The 22,037-nt window shown below is 46.9% G+C and overlaps 1 protein-coding gene across 2 annotated transcripts in view; it reads right to left on the reverse strand.

The window, feature by feature from the left end:
• Positions 1–20,813, reverse strand: part of METTL9 (methyltransferase 9, His-X-His N1(pi)-histidine) — a 47,492-nt gene extending 26,679 nt beyond the window's left edge. Inside the window, exons 1-2 of one of the 2 annotated variants that reach the window (XM_070413691.1) lie at positions 20,502–20,813; positions 5,874–6,064 (exon numbers count right to left, since the gene is read on the reverse strand). In XM_070413691.1, the coding sequence (XP_070269792.1) occupies positions 5,874–6,064; positions 20,502–20,672 (362 nt within the window). In that variant the 5' untranslated portion in view covers positions 20,673–20,813. The remainder of the gene's footprint in view (positions 1–5,873; positions 6,065–20,501) is intronic. The other variant, XM_070413690.1, reaches the window with a different exon arrangement.
• Between the last annotated feature and the right edge of the window lie 1,224 nt (positions 20,814–22,037).

The raw sequence follows: 22,037 nt of genomic DNA on the forward strand, positions 1-22,037 counted from the left end.
TTTGTTCAGTGGTATGAGTTCCCTATATATTTTGGAGATTAACTCGTTATTGGATGTATCATTGGCTAATATGTTCTCCCATGTAGTGGCCTCTCTTGTTATTTTGTTGATGAGTCCTTTTGCTGTGCAGAAGCTTGTTATTTCGATGTAGTCCCATTTGTTTATTTTCTCCTTAGTTTCCATTGTCCTAGGAGGTGTATCGGTAAACATATTGCTATGAGAAATGTCTGAGATTTTGGTGCCTATGGTTTCTTGTAGGACTTTTATGGTTTCATATCTTACATTTAAGTCTTTTATTCATTTTGAGTTTATTTTTGTGTAGGGTATAAGTTGGTGGTCTAGTTTCATTTTTTTGCATGGACCTGTCCAATTTTCCAAACTCCATTTAGTGAAGAGACTGTCTCTGCATCATTGTATGCTCATGCCTCCTTTGTCAAATATTAATAGAGCACACTGTCTTGGATCAATTTCTGGGTTCTCTCTTCTGTTCCATTGATCTATCTGGCTGTTCTTGTGCCAGTACCAGGCTATTTTGAGCACAGTAGCTTTGTAGTATAACTTGATATCTGATATTGTGATTCCTGCAACTTTGTTCTTCTTTCTCAAGATTCTTGCAGCTATTCGGGGTCTTCTTGAGTTCCATATAAATTTTTGGAGTGTTTGTTGTAGGTCTGTGAAATATGCCATTGGTATTTTAATGGGGACTGAATTGAGTCTGTAGATTGCTTTGGGTAGTATGGACATTTTAATGATGTTGATTCTACCAATCCATGAACATGGTATTTTCTTCCACTTGTTTGTATCTTCCTCCATCTCTTTTTTTAACATCTTGTAGTTTTCAGAGTACAGGTCTTATACCTCCTTGGTTAAGTTTATTCCTAAGTAGTGAATTTTTTTGTTGCAATGGTAAAGGAGATTATTTTCTTAGTTTCTCTTTCTGAGAGTTCATTATTGGTATATAAAAATGTTATGGATTCTGGGGTGTTAATTTTGTATCCTGCTACATTTCTGAATTCATCTATTCAATCTAGCAGTTTTTTGATGGAGTCTTTAGGGTTTTCTACGTACAATATCATGTCATCTGCGAATAATGAGAGTTTTACTTCCTTCTTTCCAATTTAAATGTCTTTTATTTCTTCTTCTAAGACAAGTTGTTTTTCTACCCTATCTTCTAAATCACTGATCCTATCCTCAGCTTCCCCCAATCTGCTGTGTATCCTTCCAATGTGTTCTTTACTTGTGCTGTGTCATTCTTTATTTCCGTTTTTATAGTTACTACTAGAGGCCCGGTGCACAAAAATTTGTGCATTGGGGGGAGGGGGGTGGTCTCTCAGCCCAGCCTGTGCCCTCTCGCAGTCTGGGACCCCTCCGGGGATGACCACCTGCTGGCTTAGGTCTGCTCCCCGGGGGGTTGGGCCTAAGCTAGCAGTCAGACATCCCTCTGGCAGCCCGGCAGCCCTCGGGGGATGTCCACTTGCCAGCGGGGAGCAGACCTAAGCTGCAGTCGGACATCCTTAGCGCTGCTGAGGAGGTGGGAGAGGCTCCCACCACCACCGCTGTACTGGCAGCCATCAGCCTGGATTGTGGCTGAGCAGAGCTCCTCCATGTGGGAGCTCACAGACCACCAGAGGGCAGCTCTTGCATTGAGCATCTGCCTCCTGGTGGTCAGGGTGTGTCATAGTGACCAGTCATTCCCAGTCTTTCTGCTGTTAGGGTCAGTTTGCATATTACCCTTTTACTATATAGGATAGAGGCCTGGTGCACGGGTGGGGGTCGGCTGGTTTGCCCTGAATGATGTCCCGGATCAGGGTGGGGGTCCCCACTGGGGTGCCTGGCCAGCCTGAATGAGGGGCTGATGGCTGTTTTCAGGCTGCCTGCACCCCCTTCAGGGTGGGGGTCCCCACTGGGTGCCTGGCCAGCCTGGATGAGGGGCTGATGGCTGTTTTCAGGCTGATCGCACCCCCTTCAGGGTGGGGGTCCCCATTGGGGTGCCTGGCCAGCCTGGATGAGGGGCTGAGGGCTCTTTTCAGGCAGGCCAAGCCTGCAACTGAAGCTCCCAGTCTCTCCTTTTTTTCTTTTCTTTTTTTTTTTATTCTGGGATTTATTTACCTTCTGCAATTGAAACTTTGTTGCGGCTCCAGCTCCAAGACCGGCTGGCTGAAAGCAGGTTTCTGGGGTTTGTTTAGCTTCTATAATTGCAACATTGTTGCATAGACTGGAGCTCAGAGCCTGGCTGCAGCAGGCGGGGAACCTTGGCTTCCTCCATCACTGGAGCAACCAAGCCTCCTGTTCGCTTCAGCTGCCTGGCTGCCAACCGCCATCTTTGTTGGCAGTTAATTTGCATATCACCCTGATTAGCCAATGGGAAGCGTAGCGGAGGTATGGTTAATTACCATGTTTGTCTATTATTAGATAGGATATCTTTTCTCATACTGTTGAGCATCTTTACCATCATTATCTGAACTCTACTAGTATATAGATAAATTTCTTATCTCCATTTCATTTATCTCTTCTTCTGGAGAATTCTCTGTTCTCTCATTTGGGGGCTGTTGTTTTGTCTCCTCATTTTGGCTGCCTGTTTGGGTTTGTGACTATGTATTAGGTAGATCTGCCACGCCTCTCAATCTTTAGTGCAGGATAGTGTCAAATGCTGTTTCTGACTAATTAGATCAGACAAAGACTCAAATCCTCCAGAGATTGCCTCTGCCTGCAGACTGATTGGATTCAGTCTTGAGTACCCCTCAGGCCATCGTCCACACATGTGACAAGAGTTTTTCCAACAGAGTGGGAAAACTGCTTCTACCTGGAGGCTAATTGTTATTCTCAGTCTCTTAATGGGTCTCAGAAACTCCACACCGTGGGGCAAGGTGCTTTCCAATAGGGTGGGTCAACTGTCTTCCCAAGCAAAACCGCCTGGATAGCAAATGTCTGCCTGAGAAAGATAACCTCCACAGCGTGAGAGAATGACTCAGCCCAGGAAACCAGGGTGTCTGCCTTCTAATCCCAAAGGCCCCAACCCTGGCTTCTGCTCACATAGCTACAGTCCAGTCTGCCCTCCCTCCGCCAGAGCACCCGGTGAGTGTTTGCACACGGAATTTTGTGTGTAGGTCCTTTAAGAGGGTGCCTGCATTTCCAGTCATCTTTCCTGGCAGATAGCAACCCTGCTACTTTTCACAGCCAGATGTGATGTGAGCATCTTTCTCAGTTCTGGAGCTCTCTGCTGGGGGTACCAGCTTGGGGATTAGATCCCAAAGCTCTCAGTGGCAAACCCCCCCACAGCTGAGGTACCTTTCCAAAGCTTCAGCTGCTGTCTGTGGAAGCCCATCCAGCCCTTTCATGCCTCCGCCCTTCCTACCAGCCTCTATGTGGTCTCCACATTCCCGCCTTGGTTATCAGGATTCTCTCCAGCTGTCTTCAGTTGATTATTCAGGATGTTTTATTTTTTATTTTAGTTGTAATTCCAGTTTGGTCTTGGGAGCATGTCTCTGTAGCATCCACTTACTCTGCCGCCATTTTTCTACACCATTTTATCTAAGACAAGTTGTTTTTAATTGTCAATTGTTCACATGTTCTAGTGGGAAAACAGACTGCAAAGAGAAAACCTGAGAAAAGGAATTGAAATAGCTACACAAAGTAACTTGTCAGAGAAAGGAGGTTGCCGAGGTCGCAGCAGCAGGGCTGGAGCTACATGTGGCCAGGGGTAGTGCTGACTTGCAAAGGACCAAAAGTCAATTGCAAAATAGTTCTTTGGCTTAAATGTTTCCAGTTATAAAACAACATGGTTCCATCTCCTTAGGATGCAGCAAACTTAACAGATAATCATAAAATTCTAGAGCTTGAGGTCATCTGAGGTCAGAGCTCAGGAGGTCACCTCACTGGTCTACATCTAAAAAAAGGCACCAGAGAGAGAAGCACTGCCCTACTTCCAAAGATCATGACCAACTGAGGCTCCACAAAAAGATTAAAACTGTGAAAAAGAAATCAAAATTCATTGAGCCCAGTGTTTCTCAACCAAGACAAACTTTGCCCTCCAAGAGTCATTGGGAGAAGGAAGTGGACAAGACCAGACTTCCTGCAATGTGTGGGACAGTCCCACACAATGAAGAATTGTCCCACTTAAAATGTCGAGACACTGACCTAGCTCAACCCAGGTTTCCAGCAAATACATGCCATGGAGAGGTCTGGCTCTCTAATTGGCCTTTAATCCCCAAAGTTAGTGATGTCCATGTGATTTTTTTTTTTAAGTGTTGAATAAGCATCCTAGGTTCTCTGGTCACAATCTTAAGTCCCTTCTAGACTCTAGAATCTGCAGAGGAGGTGTGCCTCCTTATAAACATCTTCCTTATAAAATCAACACCAACACAGCCATCAAGTCTCTCCTTACCTGGCCTTCCCCTTCCATTACAAAGGAAGGCTGATAAGCATCTCATCTTAATTCAAGAAGGTGCCATAGTAATTGTTTCTGAGAGAGATACCCACTCACAGTAACAATCTAGCACTACAACGGATGGAAGTACCAAGGGACTAAAAGTAAGCTTTCAGCTGAGAATAAGGACACAGGGCAAGAGTGGTTTTTGTTTTGAGTAGGGAGGGGGTGAGGGTTAAAAAGAAGGCTAAGAGCTGCAAATAAGGGAAGCCAAAAAGGATTTATTAACTGCACTCCCTCACTTTGACCAAACCATGAAGTTCCACATGCAAGGAATTTTAAGCAGAGTCCAATGGGGTAGAGGTAGGGGGAAGTAGCTCAGAGTTTTAAATTTCCCCAAATTACATGCAAAATGTTGAATTTAAGGACAATGAAAAGAGGATTCCTACCTTTTATAACTTTCAAAGAGGTACAGGGCCCCAAAAAGGTTAAAAATCACTGCTATAGTGACTTCTCTGCTTTTCAATGAAAAGATAAATGGAATAGAACAGAAATTCAATGAAGCCAATTTGAGAAACAAAATGTCAGACCGCATTGTAGAAATTCAACTACCAATACAAAAATAACAACTGTTTGCTGAAGCAAACTTAGCCAATTGCACATAAGCAATGAAGAAAACCAAGTAAGAAATCTTGAGAAATGACTCAAGGTGCCTAAAAACATATTTAAGGACCAGATGATAGACTGGGGATGCAGACACTCAGTAGAAGCTGGCTCCAAACCTCAGTGGGGAAAAAACAACCATAAAAAACCAGCGGCTTTAAATGGTCCCACAGGCTTTTCTCCTTGGCGTTCTGGATTCTTGGGCGTTGGGATGTTTGAAAATGTGGCCAAGAAAGGATAAAAAACATTCCTAAGCTTTTCCCCCATAAATTTAAATGAGAGAACCACTCTAGGAATAGAGAATTCCATAATAAGTTTACAAAAGTCTGCTGAGCCTAGACGTTATGTAAGAACAGATACAGGACCGTTCACTTGAAAGAAGCCATCACCCATGGGTTGGGGTGAATCAGATGACCCCAAAAATTTGCTCCTGGGACATGTGCTTAAGGCCAAGATCTGACTCCTCAGCCCTTCCATGGCAAGGGCTACCCCGTTTCATCAGCAGCAACATCACCACCCATTAGAAATGCAGAATCTCAGGCCCCACCCAAGACCTACTGACTCCGATTTTGCATTTTAACCAGATCCCAGGTGATTCCTGCGGACATCAAAGTTGGGAACCACTGCTCTCAGTACTTCCCAGTGCAGAAACGCAGACGAAGACAAATGAGGCTGTCTATCAAGTTGTGGTGAACTTGAAAAACAGGGCTGAGACACTGGATCTAGTGCCAAGGCTTTTGACTCACTGCCGAGGTGGTCAACAACCTGAACAAGATCTCTTTTCCTTTTCTTTTTCTTTTTTTTAAACATAAGGGTAAAGAAAAAACATCCAAGATTCACTTACCCATTGATAGATGTTCTAGACATAAACAGACTAAAAACAGATGACACAAAGGAGTGGTACAGTTGGATAAACAGCCAGCCCGATTTCTCAATGCTGTTGTTTAAGAAGATCTGTGTTCCTTGATCGAGGTAACTCTGAACAAACACAGCCTGGAGTGATTCGCATAATTTCTCTCTGTTGCACTCGTACCACTAAAAAAAAAGAAGAAGAAGAAAATGAAAACACTCAACTGTACCCTATGGACTCTGAGATTAGGGAAAACTCTGCTGGCCTCTCCTGCACTGGGATGCAGCGCAGAAGCCATAACCAGCTCAGTGAGCCTTGTTCTCAGGTAAGAGAGCAGTCACCTGAAGCAATGATTTAACTCATTTAACTCAAAACCACCAACAAATCAATGGCAGAATAAGCAGCAACATTTAACCCTCTAGAGACCAGATTATGCTGCCTTTTCTTCGTGTGGGCTACATACACTCCACTAAAATATTGAGTGTGCTTTACCAGATCGTAAGACATTCTTACAGACAGGGCAAGATGTGCTTGAGAAAGATTATGAACTTACTCAAGGCCACACTGTGATCAATAAGAAGACAAAGTAATCACGTGCTAAGAATCAGATTTCCAGGAATATACTTTTCAGAACAAAATTCAAGAATTTTAACTGTGTCTGAAATTTAATCTTCCACAATAAGTGTTTCCATTTGCATTTAGCGTTCGTGAACCAGAGAAGGGGGAACAGACAGGCTCTGCCATTCTTTTTTTTTTTTTTTTTTTTTAACTGATTTCAAGGGAGAGAAGGGAAAGTGAGAGAGGGAAGGAGAGAGAAACATCAATGTGAGAGCAAAACATTGATTGCCTGCTGCCTCCTACATGCCCCTTACCAGGGATCGAGCCTCTGACTGGGAACCCAAACCGGCAACCACAGGACAATGCCCAACCAACACTGGCCATGGCTGGCTCTGCCATTTTTGTATGATCTCAGACAACTCACTTAATCTCTGAGCCTCTATTCATTCATCTGCAGACTAGAAATGCTACTAGTATTTGTCCTCGTACTGAGGGGATTAAATAAGGTAATGCAGACAAAACCTCAGTCTAGGACTAGACACACAGGAGAATTCAGAATAATAATAGCAATGAGATTCCTCTAATGGCCTGATAAATAACAGTAAGCCCATTAAGTACAATGACACAACCCATTACTATTAATCCATTATGTACTAAAAAAGATAATCCATTGTTTCCCAATAAGGAGCCAAAAATAATGTATTTCCCCTAACAAATATGACTATTTACCAGCTGTAGATGTTCCGTAACTGCTTGCACACTTGGTGGACCAATTTTATAGTTATCCTAATCTTGCTAAATATTGAATGAACTCTTGGGTAGTTATAAACCAATACAAACAAGCAAATAGGCACAAAAGTTTCAAAGACTACCTAATCTTTTTACAAATCCTGTACCCTGAACTGGATAAGCCAAATCTTTCCAACTGTTGACTGATTTGTGTTAATTTACCATTTAAACACTGTTATCAAGACTGCTTGCACTTGGGAGATGAGTTTTGTTTTTACCACTCAATATGACAAGCTCTGAAGCTACTTACATTCACTTTTTTCCTTGGTCTAAAATGTTCATCCTTAATCACTAACTAGTTCTTAATGTTCACTGTGCCTTAAGGGATGCCCAGTGCAGGTCATAAACTGTTTTCTTTTATCCTCATGGCCTCCTGATGCACATTCTGAGCTCTGTAACACTAATGCCACTCTGACATTTATTTATTTACTAGAGGCCCGGTGCACAGAATTTGTGCACGGGTAGGGTGGGAGGGGGTCCCTTCAGCCCAGCCTGCACCCTCTCCAATCCGGGACCCCTCGGAGGATGTCCGACTGGGGCCTAAACCAGCAATCGGACATCCCTCTCGCAATCCAGGACTGCTGCCTCCTAACCGCTCACCTGCCTGCCTGCCTGATCACACCTAACCACTCTGCCTGCCTGCCTGATGCCCCTAACTGTTCCCCTGCCTGCCTGATCACCCCTAACTGTCCTCCCCTGCCGGCCTGGTCACCCCTAACTGCCCTCCCCTGCCAGCCTGGTCACCCCTAACTGCCCTCCCCTACCGGCCTAATCGCCCCTAACTGCTCTCCCCTGCCAGCCTGATCGCCCCTAACTGCCTCTGCCTTGGCCCTGCCACCATGGCTCTGTCCAAAAGGATGTCCGGAAGATGTCCGGTCTAATTAACATATTACCCTTTTATTAGTATAGATTGTTCTCTGAAATGACTAATCAAGATGAAAGCCATCTCCTTGGTAATAGGCAATCAGGTACATTCTATTAATGTGGACAAGAAATCCTTCAGATAAAACTGTAGGACTAAGATAACCATTCCTTGCATCCACTTATAAATGGAAAACTAGAACAATTGACTCTGACTTCCAGAACTAAGCAAGAAGTAGCACTATTAACTGCAAATGCCAAAAGGAAAACTCCTTTTAACAGTTCTCAATTCATCAACATTAGCACATATGGTTAAACCTTTACTGCTACATGCATCTTTCAGAAAAGAAACTGCTTACTGAACAAAACGTGCTGCAGAAGGAGTAAAGCTCTCTCTTTAAAGACGAGGGTTGAAGTGCTTGTCCCTCCAGACCAGGGGTCCTCAAACTTTTTAAACAGGGGGCCAATTCATTGTCCCTCAGACCGTTGGAGGGCCGGACTATAGTTTAAAAAAAAACTATGAACAAATTCCTATGCACACTGCACATATCTTATTTTGAAGTAAAAAAAACAAAACGGGAACAAATACAATATTTGTATTTGCATGTGGCCCGTGGGCCGTAGTTTGAGGACCCCTGCTCCAGACCCTTTGCAACATTCTCATGCTCACCAATTAATGATCCACAAGTTGTGATTCATCCATACGAGAACATATATATATATACTAGAGGCCTGGAGGGGGGTCCCTCAGCCCGGTCTGCACCCTCTCCAATCCAGGACCCCTCGGGGGATGTCCGATTGCCAGTTTAGGCTTGATCCCACAGACATCCCTCTCTCAATCCAGGACCGCTAGCTCCTAAACACTCACCTGCCTGTCTGCCTGATGCCCCTAACAGCTCCCCTGCCTGCTTGATCACCCCTAACCACCTCTCCCTGCCAGCCTAGTCGCCCCCAACTGCCCTCCCCTGCAGGCCTGGTTGCCCCAACTGCTCTCCCCTGCTGGCCTGGTCACCCCCAACTGCCCATCTGCACCAGCCTCACGAGGAGGCACCCCACCTCCCATCTGTGCCTCAAGAGCCACTGCTCAGGGGCCAGGGGGAGGGCCCGAGAGGTGCTCCAGCACCTCCTGCTGATCGGTTTTTTATTATTATAGATATATAATTCAACCATAACAAGAAAGGAAATACCAATTCATACAACATGGATGAACTTCGAAAACATTACGCTAAGTAAAATAATCCAGTCACAAAAGTTATATGATTTCATATACTGGAATTATCAGGAATAGGCAAATCCCAAGACAGAAAGTAGATTGTATCACATGATCTCACTCATATGTGGAATCTAATGAACAAAATAAACTCATGAATAAAATAGATCCAGTGACATAGAAGTATGGAACAGGCTGTTGAATCTCAGAGGGAAGGCGGGGGTAGGAGCATGGGGGAAAGGGATAAACCTAAGACTTGTATGCATATATGCATAACCCATGGACATACAATAGGGTGGTGAAAGCCTGAAGTGGGCTAGAACTAGTCAAAGGGGATAAATGTAATACTTTCAACAACAAAGATTAAAAAGAAAATAGATTGTGAGTGCCAAGGGCTGGGGGAGGGGCCGTGGGGAGTGCCTGCTAATGGGCAGGGGGCTTCTTTTTGGAGCGATGGAAATATTCTGACATTAGAGAGTGGTGATGGCTGCACAACATCGTGAATGTACAGCACTAAAAAGCACATAATTGTATTTTTTTAAAAGGATGGATCTTATGGTATATGAAGTATATCTCAATAAAGCTGTTATTAAAAATACACATATAGCCCTAACTGGTTCGGCTCAGTGGATGGAGCGTCAGCCTGTGGATTGAAGGGTCCCGGGTTTGATTCCGGTCAAGGGCATGTACCTTAGTTACAGGCACATCCCCTGGAGGGGGTGTGCAGGAAGCAGCTGATTGATGTTTCTCTCTCATCAATGCTTCTCTCTCATCGATGTTTCTAACTCCCTATCCCTCTCCCTTCCTCTCTGTAAAAAATCAATAAAATATATTCTTTAAAAAATACACATATAGACATCTAGATTTTTATTTCCAGAAATTAAAAGTAGTTTGAAATTTGAAGTGATCAAGCAAACTTCTTTAAAAATGCAAAATTTTAATTCAAATCTGATGATGTCACTTCCCAGAAGTCTTGGGATAAAATCCAAAAAGCTCAATCTGGCTTAGGAAGCTCTACATGATAAATCCATTCTGCCACCGCCTCCCCTCAGGACAGTCCCTATCACCCCATTAACACCTGGGAGGCTCCTTTCCCTGCTGTCTCACAGGGCATCTGCTCTGGTCCCTACATTTTTCACAACCCCTACTCCCTCCCACTTCACCTGGTTAATTCGACTCATGCCTAAATATTTCTTCAACTACGTTTCCTTTGAACTTCTATACTAGGTTGGGAACCCCATTCTAACACCCTCTCCTCAGTAACATGACCACTGAACTAAAAAACTACGTACTTGCATGCTCAGTGTCAACCATCCCAGGTAGACAGAAAGTTTCATAAAATCGGGACAATGAATGACTTCAGTGCCTGGCACAGATACAGATGAATCATAAATATCCATCACATGAATTACTGTTCAAAATCACAGGCAGTCCAACAGATAGAAAGTGGACTTTCTAGCAAAATCCTGGAGGGAACCTAAAGACCAGCAGCTGTCACTGGGCTTCTGTCGACTCCTAAAGCTCCAAGGGTTTTGCAAGGCCTTGCTTAAACCCAGGTCTGCAAGGAGTGGAAAACTGTGTTACCATGAGCAAGCAAAGGACACTGGCTGAGCAGCTACCTTGTACCAGGCACCCAGCCAAGCACTTCACATTTCACTCTCCACCTCCTGGCTTCTGCGTGGGGCAGCTGGGCCTGAGCAGCTCCCACCGGCTCACGTTCCTGGTCAAGGTGCATGCTTTATAAGGAGCTTCTTTCACAGAAGCTTCCCTTCACCTCCACCCAGTTTGTCTGCTTGAGACTCACTTTCAGAGAAGAAAAGCAGGACTATTCGGCCTAATTAAATTGGACTGGATGAGCTTAGAGAAGTAGTCGTCTCATCTACACAGCAACTAAGTTATTACAGGACAGGGTTTCTCAACTCCACACTCCTGGCATCTGGGCCGGATAACCCTTGCCACCAGGCGGCCCTGGCACTGCAGGGTGTTTAGCAGCAGCCCTCCTTGTGACAGCCAAAACGCCCAGGCATTGCCACATGTCCCGAGGAGGCAGAATCCCCACTGCTTACAATCCCTACATGGGTTTCCACAGAAAATGTCATCGTTCTGACTTTCCAGTAGCGTTTCCTAACTACCTAAGCTTAACAGTGGTCTCGGGAACTTATGCTCCAGCGGGGGAATCAGAAACCAAAAGAGACAAGTAATGGGGTTATGATTGTGGCCAGGCTTCAATGAGTGGCCCCTTGCCCCTAAGGCGAGATGCTGACTGGAGAGAAATCATGGTGGGAGCCCCTGCAACCTTTGGCAGTCCCCCTGGACTTCCGCCTGAGACAGCCCAGCTTCAATGAAAAGCTGTAATGAGCTCGCAGCACGTGGTGACCTGTCTGCAGACTCCTGTGCACTTTCAAGCTGGTGAGTCCTTTGAATGTGTGCTCCTCAAAGACCACAAAGACAGAGGTGCGCAGATCAGAACAAAGATTATGCCTGTTAACTTTTCACACCGGAAGGACCGTGTGCCAGGCTGGACTCCCCATCTGGAGACACCCACAGTATCTGAAAAAGCCTCGTCTTGGCATCTTCCTTTAAAGCTCACTCCAACTTTCTTCAGTCTAAAGAAGTAAGTAAATCTTTTACCAAATAACAAACTCTAATCAACCCAGAGTTATGCTAGGTGGTCGTCTGCTGATGCCAAGTATAAAGTGGGTGGGATGTGATAACTAAACATAACGTCTTCAAAAATGACAGCAACTAGCAGTGTCCTCCCTACTTGCAACAAGACTTCAGAGACTCTAACAATTACCAAACAATGAACAGCCAAATCAGGTACATGACATAGTTCTGGATGTACTGACAGTAAAAATCAAAATAATGAAGTACTGCCTGCTGAATCACTCCTTCAAAGTGCAGAAATGCAATTTTCCTATAAAACTGTATTTGCTTATCAGACTGAGGGATAGTTAAAAAATTTTCTGAAATTATTTTTTGTTGTTCCTCAACTGGTCAAACATGAGCTGTATAATATAATGGTCTTTTATTCCGAAATATAAAGGATTTGAGCACATTAGAACTAGAAAATTCTTTTTAAAAAACAACTTCCTGATTTTTGATAATGTGGTATAATAAAAAATAAGTATTTAGTCTTTATCCCCAGTTCCAGGCAGAGCCCCTAAAACTCTTGAGTGCTAAGAGCAACTTCTGAAAGCTAATGAGATGGAGTGTGGAACTTTCAGCCCAGCCCCCAACCTCCAGGAAGGGGCAGGGGCTAGAGACTGAGTTCAATCACCAAAGGCCGATGACTTAAATCACACCTAATTATGAAACTTCCAGTAACGTCCCAACAACAGGGTTTGGGAACCTGTGCTGCTGAACAAACACACTGGTGAGCTGGGAGGGTGGTGTGCAGGGAGCGGGCGTGGACTCTGCCCTCCCCAGCCCACCCCAGCCCTGCTGTCTCCTGTTTGGCTGTTCCTGAGTTGTACCCTTTTTGTAAACCAGTAAACATAAGTAAAGTTTTTCCTTAAACTCCATGGGAGTCTTTCTAGCAAATTACCTAACCTGGGGGACCCCAGAATTTGTACTTGAGTGGACCGTGACGGTGGGCAGCACCCAAGGTGAGGGCAATCTGTGAGGGGACGCGAGCTCCAGTCACTAATGTCAGAACAGGGCTCACCTGCAGGACGTCCCGTTGATGTCAGAGAACTGGAGAATTGGTCGGTGACAGAAAAAAGACACCACAGGTAAGAATTTTTCCCGACATTACACCGGATGAAGGCCAGCACCCAGAGCAGTTGTCCCACCCTGTTTAACAAACTGTAAACACTGCAGCTGGTATTTCTGCATAACTTCCCCATCCACCCAGAGGGCCACAGAAGTCAGGCCATTTCCTATTGAGAAGGCAGCCTGTTTCCCAGGTTTCCCAGGCGGGGCATCATGGAACAGACCAGGGCGCAGCACCCAACTCCACCATCTGCGCAACTGTGCTCTTGAGCAAGTCTGTAAAGTAGGGGTGTGACACCTACCTCCCAGAGTTGTCAGGAGGATTAGAGGGGATAATGCACGTAAAGTGCCTGGTACACAACAGAAGGCAACAACTAGATTTCCTTTCCTTTCCTGTCCAAGGCCCGAAAAATCCGGCCAGAGGAGAACTGAAGTTCAAGGGGATGCCTCAAATCACAGTCATTGGTCTGGGCATGTAGCCATTCTCAAAGCAATAAGTAACCAAAGACCTGGGGTATTCAAACCCACAAAAAACCATCAGGAAGGCTCCACTGATGGGGTCCTTGAACACAAAATCTTTTCTACTACAAGGATAGCCAGATCAAGTCCAATGATATTGACCTTGAGAGTTAAGGACTCAAAAATCACATTCTACATTTTTGCAATATAAACCAGTGCACACATTTCATCATTGACACCTTTGTGCATCTAAACACAGCACAGGCAGCCCTTGGCCGGTGTGGCTCAGTTAGTTGGGCGTTGTCCCGTGCACCAAGCGGTCACTGGTTCGATTCCCCTTCAAAGTACATGCCCAGGTTTTGAGTTCATTCCCCTGGCGGGGTGTGTACAGGGGACAACTGATAAGTGTTTTTCTCTCACATTGATGTTTCTCTCTTTCTCTCTCTCTCTCTCTCTCTCTCTCTCTCTCTCTCTCTCCCTCTCTTCCTCTCTCTGTAAAATCAATAAAACCATAATAAAATAAATAAATACAGCACAGGCATAAACAGTCAAACATTCATTATTTTTCTACTAATGCTACAAACCAACCCAAGGCACCCACACATTCATTCAGGGGAACAATTTACACCAATTAGATTAAGTTGCTTCAGCTTTGCTTTCATAAATAATTGTCAATTATTCATTTCAGATAGTCACTGTTAGTATTTTATAATCCTCAGATGTGGACAAAACTTCTGGGTCTAAAGAACAGTCTTTTGCTGGAAGTTGCCATCCTTGTTTAACTCACAACCTTCAGCTAGTTTTTGGGGCAGTATCTACACAGAGTTGGCTTTGCAGGTCTCCTGGGGCATTTTATATGCCCTTTATGGCCCTTGGTATATGCAACAGAAGAGAAATCCCAGTGTTCCAGGAAACCAAAGCAAACACTTGTTTAGGGTTTCAGCACAGGTTATTGGGAAGGAAATAACCTCTTTTCTTTTTTTTTTTTTTTTTTTTTTGCCTTTTTTATTATTTATTTATTTATTTATTTATTTTTTTCGCTAAAAGTATTACAAAGGGTATTACATAAGTGTCCTTTTTTCCCCCCCACCCTTGACAAGCCCCTGCCCTCCCTTACCCCCCAGTGTCTTATGTCCATTAGTTATGGTTATATGGATGCATACAAGTCCTTCGGTTGATCTCTTACTCCCCTCCCTCCTGTCCCCCAACCCTCCCTGGCCTTCCCACTGCAGTCCGACAATCGGTTTGAGGCAGCTCTGCCACTGTATTTATTATTGTTCAAAAGTTTGTAATGGTCTTTATTATCCATGAAAGAGTGAGATCATGTGGAGGAAATAACCTCTTTTCAAAATCTCTTTGGTGGTCAGCTGCAAAGGCCTCCAGGCTCTCGAAGTCAGCACAGAGGACAGGGGTCCGCCAGCGTCGCTCTGGCTAGCTGGTCACTGCCCTGAGCATTACCTTGTGCCTGACTTCAGTCCACCTCCACCGGTAAATGGAGAGCTAGGTTTCCGAATCTGTCCTTTAGCACAACCTCTGACCTCTGGCTGTGATGTCCAAGTATTTTTCCATTTAGGAAAAAACCCCAAATCATACCAATTCTATCTTGAATCCATCATCACTTGCATAGCACAGTTCTGAGCTTATATAAAGGTGAAAACATAAAGTAAGTCAAACATACACATACTTGCAATTTTAGGTTACACCTTAATAATTGCAGATATTGAATGTTGTCTGTGCTTGTAAAAAACCATACAGTATGTCATCTGGAGAAATTCTCTTGGCTTTGGCTCTGGGGAGTTCTATAATAATTCTCTTTTCACTCCATCAATTAAGAAGCTATCGAGCACTAGCTGGTTTGGCTCCATGGATAGACCGTCAGCCTGCAGACTAAGGGTCCCAGGTTCGATTCTGGTCAAGGGCACATGCTACGGTTGCGGGCCTGATCCCCTGTGGGGGGCATGCAGAAGGCAGCCGAGCAATAATTCTTTCTCATCATTAATGTTTCTATCTCTCTCCCTCTCCCTTCCTCTCTGAAATTATATATATACTAGAGGCCCGGTGCACAAAAATTTGTGCACTCGGGGGGGGGGGGGGGGGGTCCACCAGCCCGGCCTGTGCCCTCTCGCAGTCTGGGACCCCTTGGGAGATAACGACCTGCTGGCTTAGGCCTGCTCCCAGGTGGCAGAGGGCAGGCCCAATCCCTAGGTGCAGCCCCTGGTCAGGCTCAGAGCAGGGCCAACTGGGGAGTTGGGGCACCACCCCCTGTCATGCACAGAGCAGGGCGGATCCGGAGGTTGCAATGCCACCCTCAGTCACGCTCAGGGTAGGGCCAATTGGGGGGTTGGGGCACCGCCCCCTGTCACACTCAAGGCAGGGTCGATGGGGAGGTTGCGGCGCCACCCTCTGTCACGCACAGAGCAGGGCCAATCAGGGGGTTGGGGCGCTGCCCCCTGTCACGCACAGAGCAGGGCCCATCAGGGGGGTTGGGGCTCCGTACCCTGTCATGCACAGGGCAGGGCCGATCAGGGGGTTGGGGAGCTCCCCCCTGTCATGCACAGAGTAGGCCCGATAGGGGAGTTGGGGCACCGCCCCCTGTCACACACAGAGCAGTGCAGATCAGGGAGTTGGGGCGCTGCACCCTGTCACACTCAGGGCAGGGCCAATGGGGAGGTTATGGCTCTACCCCGTTACACACAGAGCAAGGCCCGTGGAGGGGGGTTGGGGCGCCGCCCTCTATCACCCACAGAGCAGGGCCAATCAGGGGGTTGGGCGCCGCCACTGTCACACTCAGGGCAGGGCCGATGGAGAGGTTATGGCTCTACCCTGTCACACACAGAGCAGGGCCCGTGGCGAGGGGGGGGGGGGGGGGGGGGCGCCGCACCCTGTCACACACAGAGCCGCAGGGCGATCAGGGGATTGGGGAGCTCCCCCCTATCAGGCACAGAGCAGGGCTGATCAGGGGGTTGGGGTGCCTTCCCCTATCACGAACAAAGCAGGGCGGATAGGGAGGTTGTGGCCCCGCCCCCTGTCACACACACAGCTGCAGGGCGATCAGGGGGTTTGGGCGCTGCCCCCTGTCACGCTGATCCCGGTGCCGGGACGCATATTACCCTTTTACTATATAGAATAGAGGCCTGGTGCATGGGTGGGGGCCGGCTGGTTTGCCCTGAAGGGTGTCCTGGATCAGGGTGGGGGTCCCCACTGGGGTGCCTGGCCAGTCTGGCTAAGGGGCTGAAGGCCGTTTTCAGGCTGGCGGGTGACTGAAGCTCCCAACTGCTCCTTTTTTTCTTTTTCTTTTTTTCTGGGCCAGCTTTAGCTCTGAGGCCTGGCTGCTGAAAGCAGGTTTCTGGCCTTTACCTTCTGTATTTGATACAATGTTGCGGTCCGGCTGGCTGAAGCCCGGCTGACTGAAAGCCGGTTTCTGGGGTTTTGTTTAGCTTCTATATTTGTTACAATGTTTCTTAGAGTTGCAGCTCAGAGGCCGGCAAGTGAGGCGGGGAACGTTGGAGTCTGCCATCACTGGAGCAAGCAAGCCTCCCTGTTCGCTTCAGTGCATGGCTGCCGGCCGCCATCTTGGCTGACAGTTAATTTGCATAAGGATATGCTGATTAGCCAGTGGGAAGGGTAGCGGTCGTACGCTAATTACCATGTTTCTCTTTTATTAGTGTAGATGCTACTGAATGACTGTTATTTCCAGGAACCTAGTTGGTGGGACGTAAGGGTCCTTTCAAGTTTCAACAGGTTTATAATATTTTCATTAACTTTAAGTACTAGATGCAATACATAGAAAAGATTAGATCCCAAGTTCCTGTTGTCATTTGCTTTTAAAGCCCCAAGTCTGCCAATACAGAAAAGTGATATAACTAGTTTTTCCCCAAGAAGTCAATCTATCTGCCTTGCAACCTGTAATTAAGAATGTTCTGATTAAGGAAGCTGAAATTTTTCTCTGGGAAAACTCTCTTTTCTGTAAAGGACCAAACAGTAAATATTTTAAACTTGCAGGTCACAAAGCAGCAACTAGTACTCTGCTGTTGCAGACTGCAAGCACTCACAGACAAGAGGTAAATAAATGTGGTGGCTCTGTCCCCACAAACCTTACTTGTGGACACTGAAATGTGAATTTCATATAAGAAATTTTCATGTTACAAAATATTGTCTTTTTTGCAACCACTTAAAAATATAATTTGCTTCACAGGCTGTACAAAAAAGTAAGTGAGCCTAGTCTGGCCCACAAGCCATAGCCTTGCTCTGAGGTAAGTCAGTCCTTGCTTCTCGCTTGACCAAAGCGAAACATAATCTCGGTTTTGAAGCAAGCACACCAAACCAAGTTACTAAAATGGTGCTGCTACTGTCGTTTCAGAGCTGCTTTGGCTCATCTTTCTCTCTAATAACTAAATAGCAACTGCTAATGACTAAACATTGCCCAAGTGTCCAAGTGGTAGAGGATTCTTTTAACCATAGAATCCGCCATCATAATTTCTTAACCATAAGGAAAACGGTCTAAGTATGGTCCAATTAAATCCATAACCCTACTTGCGTGCAACTCCAAAATAATCAGATATGAGTGGCTATGGAACCCACACACACAAATGAACAGCAGAAGACCTGGTGTAAAACTATTAATTTGAAGGGGGTAAAAAACACTAGTAAAGTTACTTCACAAGCAACACAGTTTATAAAGTAAATCCAAGATCCTGGAATATGGGGGACTTGGGGGGGGGGGGGGGGAGGTTACAGTTGTTTATGTGGAAAATAATACAATAAATAACAATACAAAAATAAACTTTCATGTACTCACAACTGTAAACCCAATTTTGCCTATTGCACTTTACCTCACTGTGGTTTCTATACCCACGTTTCTTTTGCTCATTTTAACCATATTCATGGACATTTTCATAATGTAGCTGTATAATTTCAAAATAATGTCAAGATTGATTATTCTAAGAAAAAGAGCTAATCTCCCCCTAAATATACAGAAGGCACCAGATCAAGTCTTCACCTTGGAGAAATTAGCTGCCAAACTGTTAGTGGAAATGGTTAAAACAAACACACACACACACACACACATGCACACGTGAGCATCTGCGAAGCGTAACGACATAAATGAAGTATCTGAAACCAATATTCCTTTTCCTTAGAACCTGACACATTAGACAGCATGGAAGGACCTGGGGATCTCACCTACATGTGGAATCCAATGAACAAAATAAACTCACAAACAAAATAGGTCAGAGATATGGACATATGGGACAGACTGACAGATCTCAGAGGCAAGGAGGGTGGAGGTGGGGGGCAGAAAGAAATTAACCAAAAAACGTATATGCACAGCCCTTGGACACAGATAATAATGCAGTGGAGGACTGGGGTGGGGCCAGGGCCAGGGCCAGGTGGAGGGGGGCAAAGGGGGGGAAATGGGGAACATCTGTAATACTGTCAACAATAAAAATTTTTTTAAATTTTTTTAAAGGTACACCACTAAAAAGGCTATGTTCTGAGGCTATATCTACGGCTATAATTCTACCCAGATTCCATAAAAATCAAAGAACTGAAACAGGTTTTCATTTTTTAAAATCCATCCAATTTTATGAGCACTGAAGGCATCAAGCATGCTGTAGAGGCAGCAGGACAAGTGTTAGAACAAACACCTGCAGCTGAGAGTGGTCACCCATACGGGCATTTCATCAGAAATACGCTGCCTTTTGCCCTAGCCAGAACAGTATTTCCACCAGCTGCTGAAAACGACATTTCTAATTCATCATTTTACACCGTGATCTGTGTTCCAGATGGAGATGGGACATTTTGGTAAGTTTACATGATCACTACAGGACGCCAGAGTTATTTAAAAATGACTAGCTATGTGAGTCATTAATTCACAGCAAAGAATGTGGTTTTACAACTTATCACTCCTAACAATACCATAGGAGTTAATACCTAACAAATTGCAATATCTGTGGGATTACCCCCCCCAAAAAAAATATGGAAATATATTATTTCCTTTAAAAGTAGAAAAAGGGCCATTTTAACTATTTGTTAATTAAGAACTAAATGCTATTTTTCTAAATGAATTGTTTTACCTCCTTAGATAATTCTTTACTTTCATTAAAATGCAAGAAATCGACCTGAGTGTAAGCTCGCTGAACCCCTGGCATAATAAGAAACACAACAGAGGAAAATGAGAAATCTGTGAAAATGATGTGACACAAAATGGGGAGTAATCGTTTCTGTTTTCCGGAGTGGAGAGCTGGCGGAGTTCAAAAGCCTGTTTTCGATGGATGCACACTGCGAATGACATCGCGGTCAAACAGGAGCTCACCCCTGACTCTGGGCCGACCTGCACCGACTTCTGCAAGTGGCACCAACGAAGCTGATGAAGAGGACGCCGCCGGCCCGGCCCGGCCCGCTGCAGGCACAACTCTCAGATTCACCCGCCCAGGTCTGCGGGAAAGCCCTGCCCGACGCCGGCACCCCCGGCCTCACACCTTCCCGGTCTGACATCGGAGTTCGGAGGAGACGTCGCCTGGGTGGGAGGAAGGCTGGGGGCGGGCGCGAGGGCCGTCAAATACACGTTTGAGCGCTTCGGGCAAATGTCACCGGGTCAGCCCACCCCGGGGAGCTGAGGGGCTGGCGACACACGGTGACATCTCTCCACGGCCCTTTGTACGATCGGAGGTTCACCCGACAGAGAGGGGCGTCTGCGGGGTACGGAGTGTCCCGGGCGTGGCTGCTGCTCCTCCCTCGGCCCGGGCCAGGCGGTGCCCCTCGCCGTGCGCCGAGGCGGCCGAGCGTCGGCAGCCCCCGCCCGGGCGCGGGAACAATGCGGGTCCGGGGAGGGTCCGGGGCGCCACGCTCGGGCCCTCGGCGGGGATACCGGAGGCCTCCGCAGGCGCGCAGGTAACAAAAGGCGCCGCGGGCCGCGGCCGAGGGCCCGGCAGGGAAACTTTCCGAGGCGCCGAGGCCGCCGCCCGGTACAATGGCCGCGGAGCGCGCGAAGGCCGGGCCGCCACGCCCCCGCCCCGCCGGCCGGCCCGTACCTGGTGGTTCTCCTTCCTGCCGCCCGCCGGCACCGCCGGCCCGCCCGGGCCGCTCGTCATGTTCACGTAGAGCGAGCGGGTGAGCGGGCTCCGCAGCGTCCACATCCTCCGCGCCAGCCACACGGCCGCCAGGCTCAGGCTCAGGCACAGCCAGCTCGCCAGCAGTCTCATCGGGGGCCGCGCGCTCGCTCCGCTCACCGCCGGCGCCGCGGCGAGGAGCAGAACGCGCCGCCGTGTCCGGCCGCCGCCGCCGCCGCCGCCCGGGCTCGAGCCATCGAGCCCAACTTGCCCATCCAGCCCCTGCAGGGCCGAGGCGGGTGGGCGGGGCGGGCCGCGCGCAGCCTCCCGCCGCCCCTGCCTTTCCGCCGCGGAACGCCGCTGCCGCCAGTACGCGTTTCCAACCGGAGCACGGCGGGCGCGCTCCTTCCGCCCAATCAGCGGGCCAGGCGGCCGGGAGGCGGGACCGCGAGCGCGCCTTCTTCCGGAGCGCGCCCTCGCGCGGCTCGGCCGGTGCTCCCTGTCATGGCGGAGGTGGTTTTAGTTTCTTAGGCAGGTGCGCTCCTATCCGAAGGCGGTGGCTGAAGCCTCCAGGCCCTTCCGGGGTGGTGGCCGCAGGATTCCTGGCCTTCCCTCGCCGTGGTGGTTGTCTCTGGGCCGGAATTTCACCTGGGTGTGCACATTGGCCAGAGCTGAGGGGCGTCGCACCTCCCCGACACTCAGACCAAGGCCTTGGCGACCGGCACTGCCAGGTCTTCGCTGTTACTGGTTCAGCTGTGTGGCTTCCTATTCACATTCAGAACCGACGACGAGCTAGGCCCGCACCCAAAGGCGTCCACCCTTTGGCGGGGCTGCAAATCAGACAGGAATTTGGGGAGAAACGATACCACCTCGCCCGTCCCGGAGCCAGGCTGGTTGCTACTGGTTGCCAAGAGGCATCAATGAAAGCTCTGACTCTGTTGGAAGCTGCTGCAGCTGGGGCACCTGCAAGCCGGGTTTCGGCATATTGATGACCCTGTCCAAGAATGAAGACCCGCTCGTAGCAGCACAATTTACAATATTACAACAGCTAAGATTTGGAAACAGCCTAAGTGCCCATCAGCAGATGAGTGGATTAAAAACTGTGGTACATCTACACAATGGAATACTGCGCTGCTGTAAAAGAGAAGGAACTCTTACATTTGCAACAGCATGGATAGACCTGGAGAGCATTATGCTAAGCGAAATAAGCCCGTCAGAGAAAGATAAATAACACATGATCTCACTCATATGTGGGATATAATGAACAACATAAATTGGTGAACAAAAACAGATCCAGAGGAAAAAAATATTTTAGAATATAATAGAAGTAATCCTGTTATTTGCAGATTTTTAATACTTCCTACAACTTGTGATATTATGTTAGTACAGTTTTGGTAGTAATTATAGTTAAAATCTTTTCTTGAAATATTAATGTTTATTGCATCTAACATGTTTTAAATCGTTTTTCTTGAAATATTAACGTTTATTGCATGTAACATTGTATTTCAAATCATTTTT

The sequence above is a fragment of the Myotis yumanensis genome, unplaced genomic scaffold (genome assembly GCF_028538775.1).
Source record: "Myotis yumanensis isolate MYYU_CA2020_CCGP unplaced genomic scaffold, mMyoYum1.0.hap1 SCAF_4, whole genome shotgun sequence".
Lineage (NCBI taxonomy): Eukaryota > Metazoa > Chordata > Mammalia > Chiroptera > Vespertilionidae > Myotis > Myotis yumanensis.